General features: G+C 41.1%; 1 protein-coding gene across 1 annotated transcript in view; it reads right to left on the minus strand.

The window, feature by feature from the left end:
• LOC147361942 (ATP-binding cassette sub-family C member 4-like) overlaps positions 1 to 23,824 on the minus strand; it is a 221,769-nt gene that overhangs the window by 160,923 nt on the left and 37,022 nt on the right. Inside the window, 5 exon segments of the mRNA XM_086330260.1 lie at positions 3,871 to 4,120; positions 6,332 to 6,457; positions 16,460 to 16,623; positions 18,105 to 18,194; positions 22,381 to 22,605. Coding sequence (XP_086186386.1) covers positions 3,871 to 4,120; positions 6,332 to 6,457; positions 16,460 to 16,623; positions 18,105 to 18,194; positions 22,381 to 22,605 — 855 coding nt within the window.

The raw sequence follows: 23,824 nt of genomic DNA on the forward strand, positions 1-23,824 counted from the left end.
CAAGTATTTGAGCACAATTTCCTGAAAACCTTCTGCAGGACCCCTTTCATGCTATAATCTTTGGTGAGTCACATCATCCATCAGAGAATCAGAGTTATCACTGTCTCCACTAAAACCATGCTTAATGGTTAGGTATTTGCAGGATCCCAGACATGATGGAGCTGGAAGGTCCCTTCAGTTGCACATTTTCTGAGCATCTGCTGTTTGTGAGCACTACGAAGATGAAAGAGGCACTGTCTGTAAGAATTCTGGAGTTCTGGGAAGGAAACAAATCCATAAACACATGGCTTAGTGAGGACGAAGTCACATCCAGGAGCTCAGAGGAAGATATGGGGATTCAAGAGGGTGTGATGGTTCATTTTATTAACCAGACACTTGGCAGATCAACCCCCATACACTTACTCAAACACCTATTACAGTGAAAGCAATTTTAGATGAGATTGACATTTAAATCAGTACAGTCTGAGTAAATCAGATTATCCTCCATACTGTGGGTGGGTCTCATCCACTTAGTCAAAGGTCTTAAGAGAAACTAGACTGAAAAACTCCAAAGAGGAGGGAATTCTGTCTCAAGACCACCTTCAGACTATAGATGAATTTTAGCATAAAGTCTCATGGTATAAATCTTCTTTTATTTCATGATGGCCATCAAGACAGACTAATTTTGTTAAACAAGTAAGAGTGTTTCTAGTTTACTACAAGGCCCAGGAGCCAGGCCAGCAGGAGCTACATGAACACCTGGCTGTGCAGGGCACAGCTAGCTCCTCTCTTTAGAGAGCAGGTTCACGAATTTCAGTCAGGCTAGGTACACAGATGGATGCGCAGAACAAGCAAGAGATTCAGACCTATTGCCCCTCTGGATTAGATTCAGCTCCCCTGATTTTAGACTCCCATCAAGGTGCAATGTTCCAGGAATGCCTAACTCCAATCTGCTCCCTCCTCTGCATTTCTCCAGCTTCTAGTGCAGACTGACCACCCTGGGCTTTTGTGAGGCCCCAGTCATTTTCTGTAACTGTTGTCTCAGTCAATCCAGCATTTATTTGATACCCATGATGTGTCCAGCATGGACCAGGCACTACACTAAAGAATCACTGGAGACAGTCTGCTGTCAAGGGGCTCAGAACACTCCCAGGGAATCAGCATCACCCCACCTGACATGAGGCTGGCTGTGCACATAGATGGAAACCCCAGATCAATGTGAACAAAAGTGCTGGGAGAGGGTCATGGGGCTGCTGGAGGCTCAGCAGCATTTACTTAAATCAAGGACAGAGGAGAAGGCAACCCAGGAGGCTGGACAGAGTGAGCCAAGCCTCAAAGTGGGGATGAATGTGGCAGGTCACAGAGACAGGCCTTTTCCTCCTCCCCACCCCAATCCCATGCCAGGAAGGAGGGTTGTGTGCCAAGAAACAGAGAAGCCAGTGGAGCCCAGAGTTTAAAACTTGATTCTTCAAGAACAGGGACTTCAAAGGTCTTCAGAGTAAGAGGAGATGATAAAAACCATACTTAATGAGACTTATATGCAGAGTACATCATGAGAAACGCTGGGCTGGAAGAAGCACAAGCTGGAATCAAGATTGCTGGGAGAAATATCAATAACCTCAGATATGCAGATGACACCACCCTTATGGTAGAAAGTGAAGAGGAACTAAAAACCCTTTTGATGAAAGTGAAAGAGGAAAGTGAAAAAATTGGCTTAAAGCTCAACATTCAGAAAACAAAGATCATGGCATCCAGTCCCATCACTTCATGGGAAATAGATGGGGAAACAGTGGATACAGTGTCAGACTTTATTTTTGGGGGGCTCCAAAATCACTGCATATTGTGACTGCAGCCATGAAATTAAAAGATGCTTACTCCTTGGAAGGAAAGTTATGACCAAACTAGATAGCATGTTAAAAACCAGAGACATTACTTTGCCAATAAAGGTCTGTCTAGTCAAGGCTATGGTTTTTCCAGTGGTCATGTATGGATGTGAGAATTGGACTGTGAAGAAGGCTGAGCACCGAAGAATTGATGCTTTTGAACTGTGGTGTTGGAGAAGACTCTTGAGAGTCCCTTGGACTGCAAGGAGATCCAACCAGTCCATTCTGAAGGAGATCAGCCCTGGGATTTCTTTGGAAGGAGTGATGCTAAAGCTGAAACTCCAGTACTTTGGCCACCTCATGCGAAGAGTTGACTCATTGGAAAAGACTCTGATGCTGGGAGGGATGGGGGACAGGAGGAGAAGGGGACGACAGAGGATGAGATGGCTGGATGGCATCACTGACTCAAGGGACGTGAGTCTGGGTGAACTCCAGGAGTTGGTGATGGACAGGAAGGTCTGGCGTGCTGCGATTCATGGGGTCGCAAAGAGTCGGACACGACTGAGCGACTGAACTGAACAGAACTGAATGAGATAGTGCACATGACAAAAAGTATATAGAAAGCAATGTAACAGTGGTTAAGAAATCAGGCTGTGGTCAGAATCCTACTTCTGTCATTTGCACGCTGTGTGAGGATGGGTGAGTTATTCCAACTGATACATGAACCTATTTCCTTATCCGTAAAGCAACGACACTAATGTTTACCCACTCAATTGTTTTTCAGATTAAATGACATGGCATGATGCATAAAGGGTTCAATTGGGTCCAGACCACAAGATCACTGGTAGCCACGATCAAAGACAGCAGCTGCGGCAGCAGTAATAACAAAACCACAATAGCACAACACACATATGAAGCTTCCATCTGGATGGGTTAATGTGTCACTAAAAATGTCACTACAGTCCAAGAATATTCATAAATGACTTATTTCAAGATGTGAAAGCCATTAAAAAGGAATTTTTTAACAAGTTGCATGGACCAAGCCTTATACGTGTTGCTAGAAGCCCCCATCAGAAAGAATGACAAACTCAGGGGACCAGAACTGACCCCATATGACTGATGTGTTTTATGGGAAATGGTTTTTTATAGCATAGAAACTTCATCACACACACAAAAAATGGCTTTTATGACAAGACCTAAAAATAAAATATAATCACATTGGAGAACTATCTAACTTCACTAGAGATCTATTATTAGCAGCCCATCACTGTGGCAAGGTAGAAACAAATCAGATTTTTCATGAAGCCTAAACACTCAAGCTCATGCCCAGGCTGACTCACAGAACTAGTTTATTTTAATTTTAGATTTATTCATAAACACATGAATAACTGAGCACCTACCATGTGCCAGGCCCTTGTTTTGCTGATGTAAATTATTTGCCCAGGGCAATTTAGGGACAGTCAGGAAAAAACCATAGCGGGTATGGTGGGAATCTCAAATTTAAAGGGAAGGGTCCAGCTAGAGACATGATTAAGCAGGAAGTGAAAAGAGGCAGAGAGGAAAAGGCAGATCCAAAAGGCAAGCTCAGAAATTAACAAGCAAACCACCTATGAAAGAAAGAAACCTTTTCCAACAGAGAACTAAGTAAATCTTCCTGCCCAAGGAGAAAGGATCTCTCAGCAATCTTTTTCCCTCCCAGCCCAGAGAAGAATCCTGTTCACTCCAGGACTGTGCACACTCAGTATCTAGTCATTTGAGTTCGCACAGGAGAGGCAACCTGTTTGCTTCTCTTGTCTTTAGACATATTAATCACCCTGAAGTCATCGCTGGTATGGAGAGAGTCCATTACTGCTGCTACTGCTGCCAATAAATGAGCAGGGAACTTATGATATTTATGATATACTCTATCAAAGAAGAGAGGGGAGTACATAAGAGAGTTTGGAATGACTACTAGCTTTGGCACTGAGAGAGCTAAACCTCATCTAACTGGCACACAGTCACACCAAATAAAAGAAGGCATTTTATATAAAATACACCTACAACTTAAAAAAGTTATTTGTTCCCAAACCTTGATTCTTCGGATGCTGATGATGGCCTCTGACACCTTCTCGATGGCCATGGGGAAGTAGAGGGTGCTGGTAAACCGCAGAGCCTCATACAGCGTCACCACCACAAACACTTGGCTGGCTGTAATCACCTTGTTAAGAGCCACATTGATGATGAAGGTGACGAAAATCATTATTTTGGTTACAGCAAAAAATGATGTACAATTCATGCCTCTAAGGTAGGAACTATTCAGAATCTTGGAAATTTCCTTCCTGGAAAAGAGGACAGAAAATAGATTTTAAAACAATCATTGACATTCAAGGCATGAATTTGAGTGCCCTGTGTGAGTGGCCCCTTTCAAGGGAGTGGACACAGGTAAACTATCCCTCACATCATGGAAACACTATACAGTGCACACCCTGGGGTCTGCCCCCAAACCAGGACCATACACTACATCACCACTTCACTCTTCCAACTAAAGGAAGACTTAGTGTCACACTTTCTTAAACATTTTGGATCAATGAGACTGGGTTTGAACATTCATTCAACAAGTATTCATAACCACAAGTCCTGGGCAGGGCTCCTCACTGATGGCAGAAAGACACAGTCTGTCCCCTCCAGGAGCTCATGAACTTGTGGGGGAAGAGAATAAGACACCCCAAAACTGTGACACACCAGATATTAGAAAGAGGCAGCCGCACAGCCCCCACAGGAGCTCAGAGCAGAGTTGTGTAACACAGAGCAGTGGAGTGAGAGCAAGTTGCATGAATGTGGATCTTGAGAAGATAAGCTGGAGTCAGGGTTGGCAGAGGCCAGAGAATAAGGAAGATGAGAGTGTATTCCCAGCAGAGGGAGGGTCCCTGCAAAGGTGCAAAGTAAGAAGTGACAGGGAGCTGCCAGGGAATTCTAAGTGCCCTGTGCTGAAGTAAATCACTCATCAGATATTTAAATGAAAGATGGAAAAGTATTCTACAAAGAAAAAGCAAAGAAAACAAGATAGTGTTTTCATGACTCTGTTTGGAATGAATAATAATGATTCATAAAGTTTTGCTTGATACAGTTACATCCAATCTCTAAAATCTCACCATTTGTGCTATATCAAACTATAGTTTTAGTTTTAATGTCATCATCTCAAATACCAGTATCTTCTATGGAGAAGGAAATGGCAACCCACTTCAGTATTCTTGCCTGGAAAATCCCATGGACAGAGGAGCCTGGCAGGCTATACTATATGGGATCATAAAGAGACGGACACAATTTAGAGACTAAATAATGACAACAAGCCCATCCTGTACCCTGCATTGACAATAGGCAAAAGCCACCTGCTTCAAAGAAGAGAGAAAACCAGCTTCTGCCCGGGATCCTGAAATTGTAAAAAGCAGAGGACATCAGCTGGGGCAGAGAGGGGAAATTCCTCACATACACACTCCACCAATATACGACAGAGAGACAGAAAATCCACTTGCTATCATCATCAGAAGAAAAGGCTTTGGACTTTTCAGCTAAAGACTGATTTCCAGCAATTACATACTCTACTACCTGAAACATTTAACCATCAACCATCATGTCTCTTTTTATGTTTCTATATTGGGTAAGAAAACAAAACTTACCTTGTGGAGTTCTTTTGTAATTGATTTCCATACATGACAAGACTTTATAGACAGTGAAAAAGCTAAGGAGTATTGTTAGGTAAAAATAAATATAAAAGACAGGAAAAAAATACTAACATCTTGAAATTACTGCCTTTGGGGGGTTTCTGGTACTAAGAAATAATTGGAAATTCATTTCTATATAAGTAAGAAGCACATATAAATTTTTCCTTTAAGAAGACAGTAAGTGGAAGAGCATGTTAAAATGATGTCTCCCCTATTCTACTTAAACTTTCTGCCACATGTTGGGGGTGGAGTGCATAGAATTTAAGTTCATCGTAATGTGAAAAACTTGGTAAGACTTCAAAATTCATTCAGAAAAGTCAACTGTAGTAACGTAGGTGAACCTAGAACCTGTTATACAGAGTGAGGCAAGTCAGAAAGAGAAAAGCAAATATTAATGCATATATATCGAATCTAGAAAAATAGAACTGATGAACCTATTCACAGAGAATAAATGGAGACACAGATGCAGAGAACAATCTCAGAGACACAAAGCAGGAGGGAGAAGGTAGGACAAATTGAGAAAGTAGCATTGACATGTATATGCTGTCATGTGTAAAATAGATAACTAGCAGGAAGCTGCTATACAACACAGGGAGGCTAGCCTAGTGTTTTGTGACAACCTAGAGAGGTGGAATGGGGGGAGTAGAAGGCAGAGGTTCAAGAAGGTGGGGATATATATGTATATATAATTATGACTGATTCACCTTGATGTATAGCAGACACCATCACAACACTGTAAAGTAATTATCCTCCAAAAATAATAAGTAAATTCAGTAAAAATTGTGGAGGGGAGTACAAAAATATGGTGTGACATATACAAAAACTTACCTTCTCAAGCTGGTAATAAGGTCTATAAGTGACTTTTCCCAAGCATACATTTTTACTGTTCTGATGCCACTTATAAATTCATTCATGGTCCTGATCCTGTCGTCTGTGAGAGCTGCAGTCTTACTCCTAAGGGGACAGACGTGAGAGATAAGCCTTAGTGATCACATACTAACTTTCTGTAGCATCAGCAGCAGTGGGCACAGGGAGGGACCAGAGATCAAATGATTCCCTACAGCTCCTCTGTGCCAACATCACAGGCAGGTCCTACTCAAAGTACAAATGGAGAAAAAGACTTCTAGGAAGTCAACAACTCAGCCTAATGCAAAGACTAATTCAGAGAACTTGCAGTATCAGCCAAGGAAGACCTGAAGTGAGTCAGATACAAATGATCTGCCCAAGAAGATGGTGGTTGAACAGGAAAGGCAGAAAGGAATCTAACAGGAAGACAGTGTCTGTGCTGTAATAAAATAGGAGTAAAATTCTGGGGAACAGAAAAGATGAGGCTGTTAATAACATAAGGAAAGGAGAACAAGTAAAACTTCAAAGACCTTGTAGCACTGGAATAGGGCCTCAAAGGATAAGGAACATCTCTTGACAGCAAAGAGAGGAAAAGAAATTTCAAGTAAAGAAAAATACCACATGTAATGGTACATACAGACACAAAACAACTCAAACAACACACCTTCACCACCTGACATTCTGAACAATAATCCACTTCCAACCCTCTGGAACCTGCCTCAGCTCTAACTCATCACCATTATGCCCTTCATCACCAGTTACCTTTCTACCACATATGCTGCTGAGACTGTGGGACTTTATGAAAGTGAAGTTGCTCAGTCGTGTCTAACTCTTTGCAACCCCATGGACTGTAGCCTACCACACTCCTCTGTCCATGGGATTTTCCAGGCAAGAGTACTGTAGTGGGTTGCCATTTCATTATCCAGAGGATCTTTCCCACATTGTAGGCAGACACTTTAGATGTCTGAGCCACCAGGGAAGTCCTAATAAAGACATAATTAATCAAGACTGTGGGTGGCCCCAAGATGGCAGAGGAATAGGATGTGGAGACCACTTTTGCCCCACAAATTCATCAAAAGATCATTTGGATGCTGAGCAACTTCCACAAAACAACTTCTAAATGCTAGTGGAAGACACTATGCACCCAGAAAGGCAGCCTAATCTCTTCAAAAAGAGGTACGACAAAATATAAAAGACACAAAGAGAGACAAAGAGTTAGGGACAGACACCTGTCCTGGGGAGGGAGTTGTGAAGGAAGAGAAGTTTCCACACAGTAGGAAACCCTCTCACAGGCAGGTCTGTGGGGAGTTTTAGAATCTCAGAGGGCAACATAAACAGGAGAAAAAAAAAAAACACAGAATATGCACCTAACCGCAACTGTGAGCAAAGAAGCCCAGACACTCGCATCTGCTACCAAGTGGGGACTGGACAGGGAGGCACAGGCTGCATAATCAGTACTTAGGGTAAGGACCGGGCCTGAATGCCCTGAGGACAATCTGAGGGAGCTAACATGAGATAGCAACCCAAACTATGGGATTGCCAGAGATAAAAAAAAAGAGAGAGAGAAAGAGAGAGAACTTGCCCATGAAAGGCTCTAACGCACAGCCTGGCCCACTCACGGAACAAAGGATTGAGCTAACACCAAAGAAGAGCTAGCCGGCTGCATACAGGCCCCTCCCCCGCAGCTCCCCAGAGGCAGACAGGCAGGTGTGTGACACCAAGAGCCACACAGTAAGGGAGTGCTGCAATCTCGGCCCCAGGGACCAGCATTCTCCACCAAACTGTGAGCAGGTTCCCAATTGCTAACCACGTCTTCCTGGGATCCTGGACGGTTGACATCTGCCAGGAGTGTCATAGCCTGAGATCAGCTTCCCAGAGGAGACACACCTCTCACACAGCACACCTGAGATCGTGCTCTCCCAGCTCACATGGGATACCAAGCAGCATGAACCAGGGAGGTGATTAAGATGCATGGCTCACCTGGGACAGTGTGCTCACCAAGTACCTGGTGCTGCTTGGACCTGGGAAAGGCACAAAATGCACGCCCAAATGAGTCTGTGCCCTTGTGGAGTACCCAGGAACCTGAGCAGCTTAGACCTGGGAAGTGCACGAAAAGGCAGACCCACTTTGGACAGTACCCCTGCAGAGGACCCTGGAGCCTGAGCAGTGTAGACCCAGGAAACACATGCCACCTTGAGCTTTGGCAAACCCAGTGTGGTCCTTACACTCTGAACACTCCCCACACATGCCAGCAATATTTGTTTGCAATGTCTCCCCCTCCCCATGACAGAACTGAACAAGAGAGCCTAAATAAGCGACCACCTTCACCCCTTTGTGTCAGGGTGGAAATTAGACATTGAAGAGACTTGCAAACAGAGGAAGCCAAAATAAACAAAGAAGAGGGAACCACTCTGGAAGTGACAGGTTCAACAGGTTAAAACCCTGTAGTTAACATTGACTAAGCATTGGAGGGGGCCAATAGACCTTGAGAAGAAGTACAAGCTGGAACAAGGAACTATCTGAAACTGAACTGACACCACATTGCCCACAACAGCTCCAGAGAAATTCCCAGATATATTTTTACTATTATCACTTATTAATTTTTAAGTCCCTTATTACTCCTTTGATTTTCATTTTTGTAAACTATTATCTTGCAAAAAAGACCCCATTTTTAAAGCAAATTTACATATATATTTTTCATAATTTTATAATTGATTTTGTTTTATAATTTTAATATTGTATTTCTGAGAGTCTAACCTCTACTCTAGATTTTTAATCTTTGCTTTTTGGTATTTGTTTTCAATTTTGTACCTTTAGGAATATAATCTTCAGTACCCATTTTCACTTAGGTGTGTGAAATTGCTGGCTGATTTTATTGCTGTCACCATTTTTGACTCTCCCTTTTCTCCCCCAGGTCACCTATATCTCCTCCCTCCCCTTTCTCTTCTCTACTTGACTCTGTGAATGTCTCTTGGTGTTCTGGGTGGTGAGAACACTTAAGGAATCGATTACTGGCTAGATGGATCTCTCCCGTTTTGACTCCCCCTCTTTTTCTCCTGGTCACTTCTATCTCTCTTCTCCATCTTCTCCATGTAAGTCTGTGAACCTCTCTGGGTGTCCCTCACTGTGGAGAACTGCTTCACCACTAACCTAGATGTTTTATCATCTGTGTTATATGGATGGAGAAGTCTTGAGGCTACTATAAGAATAAGACTGAAAGCCAGAGGGAGAAGGTTTAACTCCAAAACTTGAGAACATCAGGGAACTCCTGATTCCATGGAATATTAATAGACAAGAGCTTACCCAAAAGGATACATTCCTACACTGAAACCAGCTCCACCCAAGAGTTAACAAGTTCCAGAGCAAGATATACCATGCTAATTCTCCAATAAAGCAGGAACACAGCCCTGAGCATTAAAAGACAGGCTGCCCAAAGCCATGCCAAACCCATAGACATCCCAAAACTCATTACCAAACACTTCATAGCACTTTAGAGAGAAGCGATCCATTTCCACCCACCAGAACACAGACACAAGCTCCCCTAACCAGGAAACCTTGACAAACCACTAATCCAACCCCACCCACAGGGAGAAGGCTCCACAATACAGAGGAACCATGAACTGCCAGCAAACAGAAAGGGTGGCCCAAACACAGCAATTTAAACAAAATGAAAAGGCAGAGACACATTCAGCAGGTAAAGCAACATGATAAGTGCCCACAAAATCAAACAAAAGAGAAGGAGATAGGGAATCTACCTGAAAAAGAATTCAGAATAATGATAGTAAATATGATCCAAAATCTTGAAAACAAAATGGAGTTACAGATAGACTAGAGACAAGGATTGAGAAGATGCAAGAAATGTTTAACAAGGACCTAGAAGAGATAAAGAAGAGTCAATCAACAATGAATAATGCAATAGCTGAGGTCAAAAGCCCTCTGCAACGAACCAACAGTAGAATAATTGAGGCAGAAGATAGGATAAGTGAGATGGAAGATAGAATGGTGAAAATAAATGAAGAAGAGAGGAAAAAATAAAAAAGAATTAAAAGAACCGAGGACAACCTGAGAGACCTCTGGGACAATGTAAAATGTCCCAACATTCAAATCATAAGAATCCCAGAAGCAGAAGATGAAAAGAAAGGCATGAGAAAATTTGAGGAGATAATAGTTGAAAACTTCCCTAAAGTGGGGAAGGAAATAGCCACCAAAGTCCAAGAAACCCAGAGAGTGCCGAACAGGATAAACCCAAGGTGAAACACCCCAAGACACATATTAATCAAACTAACAAAGATCAAACACAAAGAGAAAATATTAAAAGCAGCAAGGGAAAAGTAACAAATAACCCACAAGGAGATCCCCATGAGGATAACATCTGACCTTTCAATAGAAACTCTTCAGGCCAGAAAGGAATGGCAGGACATACTTAAAGTGATGAAAGAGAAAAAACCTAAAACTCAGATTACTATACCCAGCAAGCATCTTATTCAAATATGAAGGAGAAATCAAAAGCTTTACAGACAAGCAAAATCTGAGAGAACTCAGCACCACCAAACCAGATCTTCAACAAATGCTAAAGGATCTTCTCTAGACAGGAAACACAGAAAAGGTTTATAAACTCAAACACAAAACAACAAAATAAGTGGCAACAGGATCATAATTATCAATATTACCTTAAATGTAAATGGGTTGAATATCCCAATCAAAAGACAAAGACTGGCTGAAAGAATATACAAAAACAAACCCCTTATATGCTGTCTACAAGAGACCCACCTCAAACCAAGGGACACATACAGACTGAAAGTGAAGGGCTGGAAAAGGTATTTCATGCAAATGGAGACCAAAAGAAAGCAGAAGTAGTGATACTCATATTAGATAAAATAGACTTTGAAAGAAAGGCTGTGAAAAGAAACAAAGAAAAACATTACATAGTGGTCAAAGGACCAATCCAAGAAGAAGATATAACAATTATAAATATATATGCACCCAACAAGGTGTTCCCTCATTGCTCAGTTTGTAAAGAATCTGCCTGCAATGGAGGAGACCCTGATTTGATTCCTGAGTCAGGAAGATCCTCTAAAGAAGGGATAGGCTACCCACTCCAGTATTCAGTATTCTTGGCCTTCCCTTGTGGTTCAGCTGTCAAAGAATCCGACTGCAATATGGGAGACCCCGGTTTGATTCCTGGGTCAGGAATATCCACTGGAGAAGGGATAGGAGACCCACTCCAGTATTCTTGGGCTTCCCTCGTGGATCAGCTGGTAAAGAATCTTCCTGCAATGCAGAAGACCTGGATTCAATCCCTGGGATGAGAAGATCCCCTGGAGAAGGGAAAGGTTACCAACTCCAGTATTCTGGCCTGGAGAATTCCATGGACTATAAAGTCTATGGGGTTGCAAAGAGTTGGACACGTCTGAGTGACTTTCACTATCACTTTCATACACCCAACATTGGAGCACCTCAATACATAAGGCAAATGCTAACAGGTTTCAAAGGGGGAAATTAACAGTAACACAATAATAGTGGGAAAATTTAGTACCCCACTCACACCTATGGATAGATCAACCAAACAGAAAATTAGCAAGGAAACACAAACTTTAAATGATACAATGGACCAGTTAGACCTAACTGATATCTATATGACGTTTCACCCAAAACAATGAATTTCACCTTTTTCTCAAGTGCACATGGAACATTCACCAGGATAGATCACATCCTGGGCCATAAACCTACCCTTGGTAAATTAAAAAAAAAAAAAAATTGAAATCATTTCAAGCATCTTTTTGAATCACAATGTGGTAAGATTATATGTCAACTAGAGGGGAAACGGAGAAGGCAATGGCACCCCACTCCAGTACTCTTACCTGGAAAATCCCATAGACCGAGGAGCCTGGTAGGCTGCAGTCCATGGGGTCGCTAAGAGTCAGACACGACTGAGCGACTTCACTTTCACTTTTCACTTTCATGCATTGGAGAAGGAAATGGCAACCCACTCCAGTTTCTTGCCTGGAGAATCCCAGGGACGGGGGAGCCTGGTGGGCTGCCATTTATGGGATCACACAGAGTCAGACATGACTGAAGCGACTTAGCAGCAGCAGCAGAGGGGAAAAAAACTATTAAAAATACAAACATATAGAAGCTAAACAACACGCTTCTGAATAACCAGCACATCACAGAAGAAATCAAAAAGGAAATCAAAATATGCATAGAAACAAATGAAAATGAAAACGCAACAACCCAAAACCTATGGGATTCAGTAAAATCAGTGCTAAGACAAAGGTTCATAGCAATACATGCTTACCTCAAGAAACAAAAGAAAAATCAGATAAATAACCTATCTTTACACCTAAATCAACTAGGAAAAAAAAAAATGAAGAACCCCAGGGTTAGTTGAAGGAAAGAAATCATAAAAATTAGAGCAGAAATTAATGAAAAAGAAACAAAGGAGACTATAGCAAAAATCAACAGAACTAAAAGCTGGTTCCTTGAGAAGGTAAATAAAATAGGCAAATCATTAGCCAGACTCATCAACGAAGAAATGGAGAAGAATCAAATCAACAAAATTAGAAATGAAAATGGAGAAATCACAACAGACCACACAGAAATACAAAGATCATAAGAGACTAGTATCAGCAACTATATGCAAATAAAATGGCCAACTTGGAAGAAATGGATGAATTCTTAGGAAAGTACAACCTTCCAAAACTGAACAAGGAAGAAATAGAAAATCTTAACAGGCCAATCACAAACATGAAAATCAGAACTGTAATCAAAAATCTTTCAACAAACAAAAGCCCAGGACCTGATGGCTTCACAGGTGAATTCTATCAAAAATTTAAAGAGCTAACACCTATCCTACTCAAACTCTTCCAGGAAATTGCAGAGGAAGGGAAACTCCCAAACTCATTCTATGAGGCCACCATCACCCTAATAACAAAACCAGACAAAGATGCCACAAAAAAAAAGAAAACTACAGGCCAATATCACTGATGAACATAGATGTAAAAATTCTCAAAATTCTAGCAAAGAAAATCCAACAACATATTAAAAAGATCATACATCATGACCAAGTGGGCTTTATCCCAGGGATGCAAGGATTCATTAATATTTGCAGATCAATCAATGTGATACACCACATGAACAAATTGAAAGATAAAAACCATATGATTATCTCAATAGATGCAGAGAAAGCCTTTGACAAAATTCAACATCCATTTATGATAAAAACCCTTCAGAAAGCAGGCATAGAAGGAACATACCTGTACATAATAAAAGCCATATACAATAAACCCACAGCAAACATTATCCTCAGTGGTGAAAAACTGACAGCATTTCCCCTAAAGTCAGGAACAAGACAAGGGTGCCCACTCTCACCACTACCATTCTACATAGTTTTGGAAGTTTTGGCCACAGCAATCAGAAAAGAAAAAGAAATACAAGGAACCCAGATTGGAAAAGAAGGAAAAATCTCTCTGTTTACAGATGGCATGATCCTCTACATAGAAAATCCTAAAGACACCACCAGAAAATTACAAGAGTTAACCAATGAGTATAGTAAAGTTGCAGGATATAAAATTAATACACAGAAATCCCTTGCATTCCTATACATTAACAATGAGAAAACAGAAAGAGAAATTAAGGAAACAATTGCATTCACCACTGAGATGAAAAGAATAAAATACTTAGGAATAAATCTACATAAAGAAACAAAAGACCTGTATATAGAAAACTATAAAACACTGATGAAAGAAATCAAAGATGACACAAATAGATGGAGAAATATACTGTGTTCATGGAACAGAAGAATCAATATAGTGAAAATGAATATACTACCAAAGCAGTCTATAGATTCAATGCAATCCCTATCGAGCTACCATCAGTATTTTTCAGAGAACTAGAACAAATAATTTCACAATTTGTATGGAAATATAACAAACCTCGACTAGCCAAAGCAATCTTGAGAAAGAAGAATGGAACTGGAGGACTCAACCTGCCTGAATACAGGCTATACTACAAAGCTACAGTCATCAAGACAGTATGGTACTGGCACAAAGACAGAAATATAGATCGATGGAACAAAACAGAAAGCCCAGAGATAAATCCACACACCTATGGATACCTTATCTTTGACAAAGGAGGCAAAAATATACAATGGAGAAAAGACAATCTCCTTAACAAGTTTTGCTGGGAAAACTGGTCAACTGCCTGTAAAAGAATGAAATTAGAACACTTTCTAACACTATACACAAAAATAAACTCAAAATGGATGAAAGATCTAAGTGTAAGACCAGAAATTATAAAACTCCTAGAGGAAAACATAGGCAAAACACTCTGACATAAATCACAGAAAGATCCTCTATGACCCACCTCCCAGAGTAATGGAAATAAAAGCAAAAATAAATGGAACTTAGTTAAAAGCTCTTGCACAATGAAGGAAACTATAAACAAGGTGAAAAGACAGCCTTCAGAATGGGAGAAATAGTAGCAAATGAAGCAACTGAAGAATTAATCTTAAAAATATACAACCTGCTCATGCAGCTCAATACTGGAAAAATAAATGACCCAATCCAAAAATGGGCCAAAGAACTAAACAGACATTTTTCCAAAGAAGACATACAGAGGGCTAACACATGAAAAGATTCTCAACATCACTCATTATCAGAGAAATGCAAATCAAAACCACAACAAGGTACCATCTCATGATGGTTAGAATGGCTGCTATCAAAAATTCTACAAACAATAAATGCTGGAGAGTGTGTGGAGAAAGGGGAACCCCCTTACACTACTGGTGGGAATGCAAATTAGTACAACCACTCTGGAGAACAGTGTGGAGATTCCTTAAAAAACTGGAAATAGAACTAACATATGACCCACAAATCCCACTGCTAGGTATATACACTGAGGAAGCCAGAACTGAAAGAGACATGTGTACCCCAATGTTTATCACAGCACTGTTTACAATAGCTAGGACATGGAAGCCACCTAGATATCCACCGGCAGATGAATGGATAAGAAAGCTGTGGTACATATACACAATGGAATATCACTCAGCTATTAAAAAGAACACATTTGAATCAGTTCTAATGAGGTGGATGAAACTGAAGCCTATTATACAGAGTGAAGTAAGTCAGAAATAAAAACATCAATACAGTTTATTAATGCATATTTATGGAATTTAGAAAGATGGTAACAATGACCCCATATGTGAGACAGCAAAACAGTCATAGATGTAAAGAACAGACTTTTTGACTCTGTGGGAGAAGGTGCTGCTGCTGCTAAGTCACTTTAGTCGTGTCTGACTCTGTGCAACCCCATAGACGGCAGCCCACAAGGCTCCCCCGTCCCTGGGATTCTCCAGGCAAGAACACTGGAGTTGGTTGCCATTTCCTTCTCAGGGTTGGATAATTTGAGAGAACAGCATTGAAACATGTATATTGCCATATGTGAAATAGATGACCAGTTCAAGTTTGGTACATGAAACAGGGCACTCAAAGCTGGTGCATTGGGACAACCCAGAGGGATGGGATGGGGAGGGACGTGGGAGGGGTGTTTAGGGTGGGGGGGGGGCACATATATACACGTGGCTGATTCATGTCAATGTATGGCAAAAATCACCACAATATTGTAAAGTAATTAGCCTCCAATTAAAATAAATAGATTGATTTAAAAAATTAATCAAAACTGACTTTGTCCTTGGACACTTATAAATTAATGGAAATGTTGAATTAAAAATAAGACATGAATATACATACTGGGAAAATCACTCTAACCCAAGCATAACAAAAATGCATGCAGCTGAGATTGAGCCTGTAGGATTATTACTATAATAATGTTTAAATAACTTCAATATCGGTACATTATGCTCAAGGATACTCTACATATTCAGGTACAGTGCTGAGAGGGTCTGGAAAATCCCATAACTTTTCCTGCTTCAAGATTATCCTTCAGCTTAAAGCTGGAGCCACCACTGGCTAAACTAAGCCTGAAGGGTCTACGAACACACACAAAGAAGAGATCAGAGAAAGCATTTTATTTTTTAAACAAAAGCATCCAACAGATTGTAGTTGTCACAAAATATATGTTACCTATTTTTAAAACCAGTGTTTCACTTACCGGAGTGATGAAAACCACATCCCAAAGCAGCTTTGCAACAGCAGAAGGAAAATGAGAACCGCCATCCCAGCAAGACACGATATTCCTGTTTCCATCCAGAGCAGAGCAGTCACTGCAATTGCCTGCAGTGGCCCCACCCACAGATAGTGCAAGAACATTGTTACCTTAAAGAAAAAGATAAGCCTTCTTAGGATATTATAAAAAACAACACAAGTAAGGACACAATATAGAAATAATATGCTTGTACCAACAAAGGTCTGTCTAGTCAAGGCTATGGTTTTTCCAGTGGTCATGTATGGATATGAGAGTTGGACTGTGAAGAAGGCTGAGCACCGAAGAATTGATGCTTTTGAACTGTTGGTGTTGGAGAAGACTCCTGAGAGTCCCTTAGACTGCAAGGAGATCCAACCAGTCCATTCTGAAGGAGATCAGCCCTGGGATTTCTTTGGAAGGAATGATGCTAAAGCTTAAACTCCAGTACTTTGGCCATCTCATGCAAAGAGTTGACTTATTGGAAAAGACTCTGATGCTGGGAGGGATTGGGGGCAGGAGGAGAAGGGGACGCCAGAGAATGAGATGGCTGGATGGCATCACTGACTCGATGGACATGAGTCTGAGTGAACTCCGGGAGTTGGTGATGCACACGGAGGCCTGGTGCACTGCTATTCATGGGGTCACAAAGAGTTGGACACAACTGAGCAACTGAACTGAACTGAAGGAAGATATAGGAACCAAAACAGAAATGATCACAGTGGGTTTTAAACCTGCTAAAGCAGAAATCCACGCATCTACCCCAGATGACATTGTTCTGGGGCAGCACAGGACCAGCCAGGGAGAACCCAACCAGCAGCACTGGTAGGAAGATCTGAATTTTATCCACAACACAGATGAGCTCAGGGTTGCCCCAAACTCTCTTTGTTCCAAAATTCAGCCACCACCTCCCCAGGAGAGCCTATATTATGGTACCTACTACTCTCTCCAGTAATTACTTAAGTATTTACCTCCCTGACAGGCTGTGGCTTTGTGGGGGGGGGGGGCAAAAACTAAGCCTAATTTATCCCTAAAACTGAGTAGAAGTCTTACTTCATGTTTGATGAATGAATAATTGAAGGAGAAGTGGTCTAGTGCAGTACAGATCTGATCAACAGCTACAATGCCCTGGGTAATGTGATCTATTCATAAAGTGGGAAAAAAGAGTGTGAGGGGACTGCAGAGAGTAGGTTGTTTCTGGCTGAGGACCATCCACTTGGCATTATTCCTCACAGGCTCCCTATACAGCAGGCACTGACCAGGGAAAGAACAACCACTGCCCAACAGGCCTTCATCATCCAGACGAGGAGGAAGACAGCCCAGCAACACCAACACCATGTGCCAAGAAGGGCCACAGCAGGAGGACCCCTAGGGACACTAAGCAAGCTGGGAAAGAATCCTGCTGCCTATTATTAGAAACACAAAATTCTCATCCACAGGACAACATACATTGTTACATCAAAGATGCATACAGAAGAATTGGATAAAAAGGACCCTTGTCTTAGGTCCTCAACAGAACCCTGGCTGACACCAAACCCTGGCACCTGGCATCCCAATAAGCTACATTCAGTAAGAAGGATGGGAAATGGAAGAGGATCCCTCAGGGGCAGCTTACCTGATCAAACATGTTCACATCGTTAGACAGCAGGTTGACTATCTGGCCTGTGGTGGTCTTCCCCATGGCTGAGCTACTCAGACGAAGTACCTAGTGAGAGAAAGATACAGAGAATTGGATTGCTAAGGTGATACCAAGTCAATCTTACAACATAGCAAAATGGAGTGCAGCCATGAAATTAAAAGACGCTTACTCCTTGGAAGGAAAGTTACGACCAACCTAGATAGCATATTCAAAAGCAGAGACATTACTTTGCCAACAAAGGTTCGTCTAGTCATGGCTATGGTTTTTCCTGTGGTCATATATGGATGTGAGAGTTGGACTGTGAAGAAGGCCGAGCACCGAAGAATCGATGCTTTTGAACTGTGGTGTTGGAGAAGACTCTTGAGAGACCCTTGGACTGCAAGGAGATCCAACCAGTCCATTCTGAAGGAGATCAGCCCTGGGATTTCTTTGGAAGGAATGATGCTAAAGCTGAAACTCCAGTACTTTGGCCACCTCATGCGAAGAGTTGACTTATTGGAAAAGACTCTGATGCTGGGAGGGATTGGGGGCAGGAGGAGAAGGGGACAGAGGATGAGATGGCTGGATGGCATCACTGACTCGATGGACGTGAGACTGAGTGAACTCCGGGAGTTGGTGATGGACAGGGAGGCCTGGCGTGCTGCGATTCATGGGGTCGCAAAGAGTCGGACACAACTGAGCGACTGATCTGATCTGATCTGATCTGAACAGTGCTAGGACAAAGAGGGTGACCCCGAACTGCAGGGTTCTAGGGACCTACATTCATCCTTCATCTCCTCAATGTGGCGGCAGCCCTACCCACAAGAACAGCAAAGGGAGGAGCAGGAGGTAGAAGCAAAATCCCCCATCCTGCTTCTCAATGAACTTGAACCTGCCTGAAGGATAAAGGGATGTTGATTTAGACTTAAGAACAAACCAAAATAAATTTGAGCCAAACTAGATGTTAGTGGAAAAGCTGCCTTAAAGAAAGAAATTAGAGGACTTGGATGGACTATAAATCTGGAATTGATTATTAATTCTGTGTGTGACCTCATTTAAACACTTTGGGCTTAGTTTATTCATTCTGAAATGAGTGATTATAATGTTCAAAACACTGTTTCTGTGAGGAACCTCTGTTCTTAATGCCAGTCTGCTGACTTTACAAAAAACACAGCCTCTGCTGCACAATTCCTTTATTTGTTAAGAAAAATGCCCTAGAGATCTGAGGAACCTGAACAGACACCATGAGCTGCTTCAAAGACCACCAATCATATCCAAACAGAGTCTCACAGTTCATAAAACTGTTTCATTTAGTCCTCAGGTTAAACAGAAAAATCAATGATAAAGTGGGAACGTAAAACAACGTAGCTGCCATAGGAGAGAGTATGGCTGTTCCTCAAAAAACACAAAATTAGCATATAATACAGCAATTCCACTTCTGGGAATATACTCAAAAGAACTGAATGTATGAACTTGAACAGATATTTATACACTTGTGTTCAGAGCAGCAATGATCACAATAGCCAAAAGGTAGAAACAACCCAAATGTTCACTAACAGATGAATTGATACAGAGAATGCTGTATATACCTATAATGGAAGATTATTCAGTTGTAAAATGGAATTAAATTTGACACCTGTTCCACCATCAATGAACCCTTAAGACATTGTGCTACATGACATAAACAAGACTCAAAATGACAAATATTTTACAATTCCACTTACATGGGATACCAAGTCAAATTCAAAGATTGAAGTAGAATGGTGCTGGCTGGTAGGGGTGGGAGTGGGGTGGCTGGAGAATTAGTGTTTATTGGATGCAGAGGATCACTTTGCGAAGATGAAATTCTGGAGATGAATAGCAGTGTTGTTTCCTCAACAATGTAAATGTTCCTAATGTCACTAAATTGTTGTTGTTCAGTCACTAAGTCATGCCCAACTCTTTGCAATGCCATGGACTGCAGCACAGCAGTCTCCTCAGTCCTCCACTACCTCCTGAAGTTTGCTCAAATTCATGTCCACTGAGTCAGTGAAGGTATCTAAACATCTCATCTTCTGCCACCCCTGTCTCCTTTTGCCTTCAGTCTTTCCCAACATCAGGGTCTGTTCCAATGAGTCAGCTCTTCTTATCACTAATGTCAGTAAACAACGTTCCCCAAATTAGTTAAAATTGTAAATTTTATGTTGTGCATATTTTATAATAATTTTTAAAAATCAATGACCAAAAGCCAAAAGTAACTTTACCAAATTTGTAGAAATGACAAATCATTTTATTTATGACACATCCCACAAGACCATTCAAAGTTCAGCTAAAAAGAGCCTAAAAATTTCCCAAAGGTCACATTCCAAAGTGTTAGTGGGAAGAGGAAGAAAAAAAGGTGGACACTGGCTCACCTGTGCAGCAAACAGTGAGCTTTGCCTGAACCATGACCTCACACCTAACAAGGTTTTCACAGTGCAGTTCTGGTGAAATTTCACACATACTTATGAGAGCTAAGCACGATATAGAAAGACAAACATCTAGCTAACTTGTGGATAAATCTGAGTACTCTTCTTCTAAACAGTGAAAGGTGCAAGAGAATAACAAATATATGATGGGGGACAATGAATAACCCTGGCTAGAGTGTACAGTCATCACTGCCATTTCCACGTCACCCAGGAGGAAACCAGCTCATGTGCCAAACACACACAGTGAGATGCCAGGGGCCCTGGGTTCATACAGCACTGAGATTAACAAGAGTCTGCTCAAGGAAAGATGAGGAGAAGACACTTTACATTTTGCCAAGAAAAACATTCCCAAGAAACAGAAGCTCTAGTTAAGCAGCATAAGTAGCAACTAGGTAAAAGAAGCGATTTCAATTTAAATTGTTTGGTTTTAGCTTTTGATTAGGATTTCATCTTTTAATAAAAATTATATGTATTAAGGTGGACAACATGATTATTGTTAAAAATATACATTGGGAGATGCTTTCTGTAGTAAAACCAATTAACATATTCACACTTTATGTAGTTACCATTTTGTATGTGTCCTGAGAACACTTAGGTCTTCCCTTTTAGCTCAGCTGATAAAGAATATGCCTGCAATACGGGAGACCTGGGTTCAATCCCTGGGTTGGGAAGATCCCTGGAGAAGGAAAGGCTACCCTCTCCAGTACTCTGGCCTTGAGAATTCCATGAACTACATAGTCCATGGAGTCGGAAAGAGTCGGACATGACTGAGTGACTTTCACTTTCACACTTTCACTTGAGAACACTTCAGATGTACTCTCGCAGAAAAATTCAAGTATATAATACAAATAAATAAGGATTTTTTTTAAAGCAAATCACCCAGGGCAACAAGATACTGAGAAACAAGTTTACACAGAGCCTTTCAACAGTGGACATGGAGTATAGGTGGCAATTTCTTTGTAAAGACACCTGAAATCCTAATCCCTTTTACACTAGCTAAGATCAGGGCAAGCTTTGAAATAGTTGTGTGGCCTTTCTCAATATAAAAATCACTGAACACATCAAATCAGGTCGTATTAAAACTTCTATAATGCATTCTAAAGAGAAAAAGGAAACATAGTATTATGAAGGTAACTTGAAAGAACAGCAACAAATTCTCTCCCAAATTACTAAAGACAATGGAAATTTTCAAGTTTTATCCAAAATATCCAATTATTGTCTTTAATGCCAATAAAACAATTGTAACTATAGCATATAGCATATAGTGAGTCTGTATTTAGCCTGAGTTATATTTATATTTTTCTTTAGTTAACACAATTGTACTGAATGTGATTAAATGGGCCATTGAAAAATATAATCATTCCCTTTCTCAAATCCATTCTGTTCTCCAAGACTTAATTTTATGGATCCAATCCTGAAGTTCACTTTTAAACACAGCTTTGAAGCTTTTAATGAACAACAACAACAAAATGTCCAGAAATACCACTATGAGAATTAGGCATAAAAACATTGAAAATCAATGGGATACCTTTGATACTTTAATTTTTAATTAGATTTTATTACAGATTTAGTGGATATTATGCAACAGTGGATATTATGTGGCTAAAAGTCATAAAAGGTAGCCCTGATCCAATCTCAGTAGAAAATTTATTATATATTGGAAAAGTAACAACAACAACAAAAAACTTGACTTGGTGCAAATACCAAGCTTCTCCAGTAAAGTACAAATGATCCCAGTTACAAAATTTTTAGTTTACAGAGAACTTTCCCTAAATGTTCCTGATGCTTCAGGGGAGGTACACACTATGGAACCGAGTGACACTTACCTTGCGGTAGATCATATGGCACACGGCTACTCTCAGCCTCATCCCCACACGCTGCATGTGATAGAAGTACAAGTGGTGCAGAACAGCCCACACGAGCGCACAGGTACTCAGCCCTGCCGCGTAGCCATAGGCTTCATGCAAAGCGGCAGAATCTGTGGGATCGTAATTTTCAACATAACTAATCATTTTCCCCAAAAATATGGGCTGAACGACTCTGGTGCCTTCCTAAAAGGAAAAAAAAGGCTTAATTAGAAATGTAAGCTCTACCAGTTTTCTTAACACAAGCTTTACTTTTACCATTAGCATATTAAAAGGGCATTTTTGGCAAAACACTACATTTATGATTCACCTGAAAAGAAAATATCTATCTCCTATTAGACAAGCAGGCAATAGTTTTAACCTTAAGCCGAAATTTTACATTCAAAGACAATGAAGCCTTAGTACTTCGTATTCACTACACTCTAGAAGTTCAATAAATACTACAACCAGTGCTTTAGAATGCATTTGGCAAAATACCAAGTTATTCTTAGGGTGCTGGTGCTAATTTGCTTCAGTCACGTCCAACTCTTTGTGACCCTGTGGACTGTAGCCCACCAGGCTCCTCTGTCCACGGGATTTCCCAGGCAAGAATACTGGAGTGGGTTGCCATTTCCTTCTTCAGGGAATCTTCCTCACCCAGGGATCAAACCCATGTCTCTTTATGACTCCTGCCTTGGCAGGCGTGTTCTTTATCACTAGCACTAGAAAAAGGGTAAGAAATTTGCTTCCATATGAACAAGCTCTGCTGGCAGTCCATCCCTGTCCCCCTGTTCTTTCAACATCTCAGCCTAACAGAAAGTCAAAATAGTTCATGTATGGGAGACACACTCTGACTACCTTCTTAAGAATCTTTATGAACTGAGACCCTGGGACAAACGCATTCACTTGTACCCACCCCAAAGTTCACACATTAGTACAACAAGAAAACAGAGCCCAGACTCTGTTGGAACATCACAGAGAAACCAGGCTGGGGAGGGGTCTCAGGGTCTCAGCCCCAAGGGACACTGTGTCAACATGTCTCTACCCTCTAGAAGCTGGGCTGTTCCTTGGAATCAAGCTAAAAAACAATTTTTGTCCATGGTTTGCCATCAGCCACTTATTGAAGGTGCTGGTTTGGAAGAAATGTTACCAATCATCTCTTCCCTAAGGCAAAAGTTAAAATCCTTAACCAGTGAGGTGGGGGACCCTGAGCATTCTCCCTTGAGTAAGACTTAAGGAAAGCAATTTTCTTTCCCAAAACTAAAGGCAGAAAACTGCAACACTTGCTCACCCTGCCAAATGGCCACTCCACCCCACAACCTACTTCTTCCCTCTAGTCACCCCTTGAAGGTCCCCTTCTCTCCCATCAAAGAAAACCAAACACTCAACACAAATCCAAGTCATCAAAAGTAAACGCCATGACCCT

Source organism: Bos grunniens, chromosome 12 (assembly GCF_055505025.1).
Source record: "Bos grunniens cultivar Pamir isolate PY7600 chromosome 12, Bosgru_T2T1.0, whole genome shotgun sequence".
Classification (NCBI taxonomy): Eukaryota; Metazoa; Chordata; class Mammalia; order Artiodactyla; family Bovidae; genus Bos; species Bos grunniens.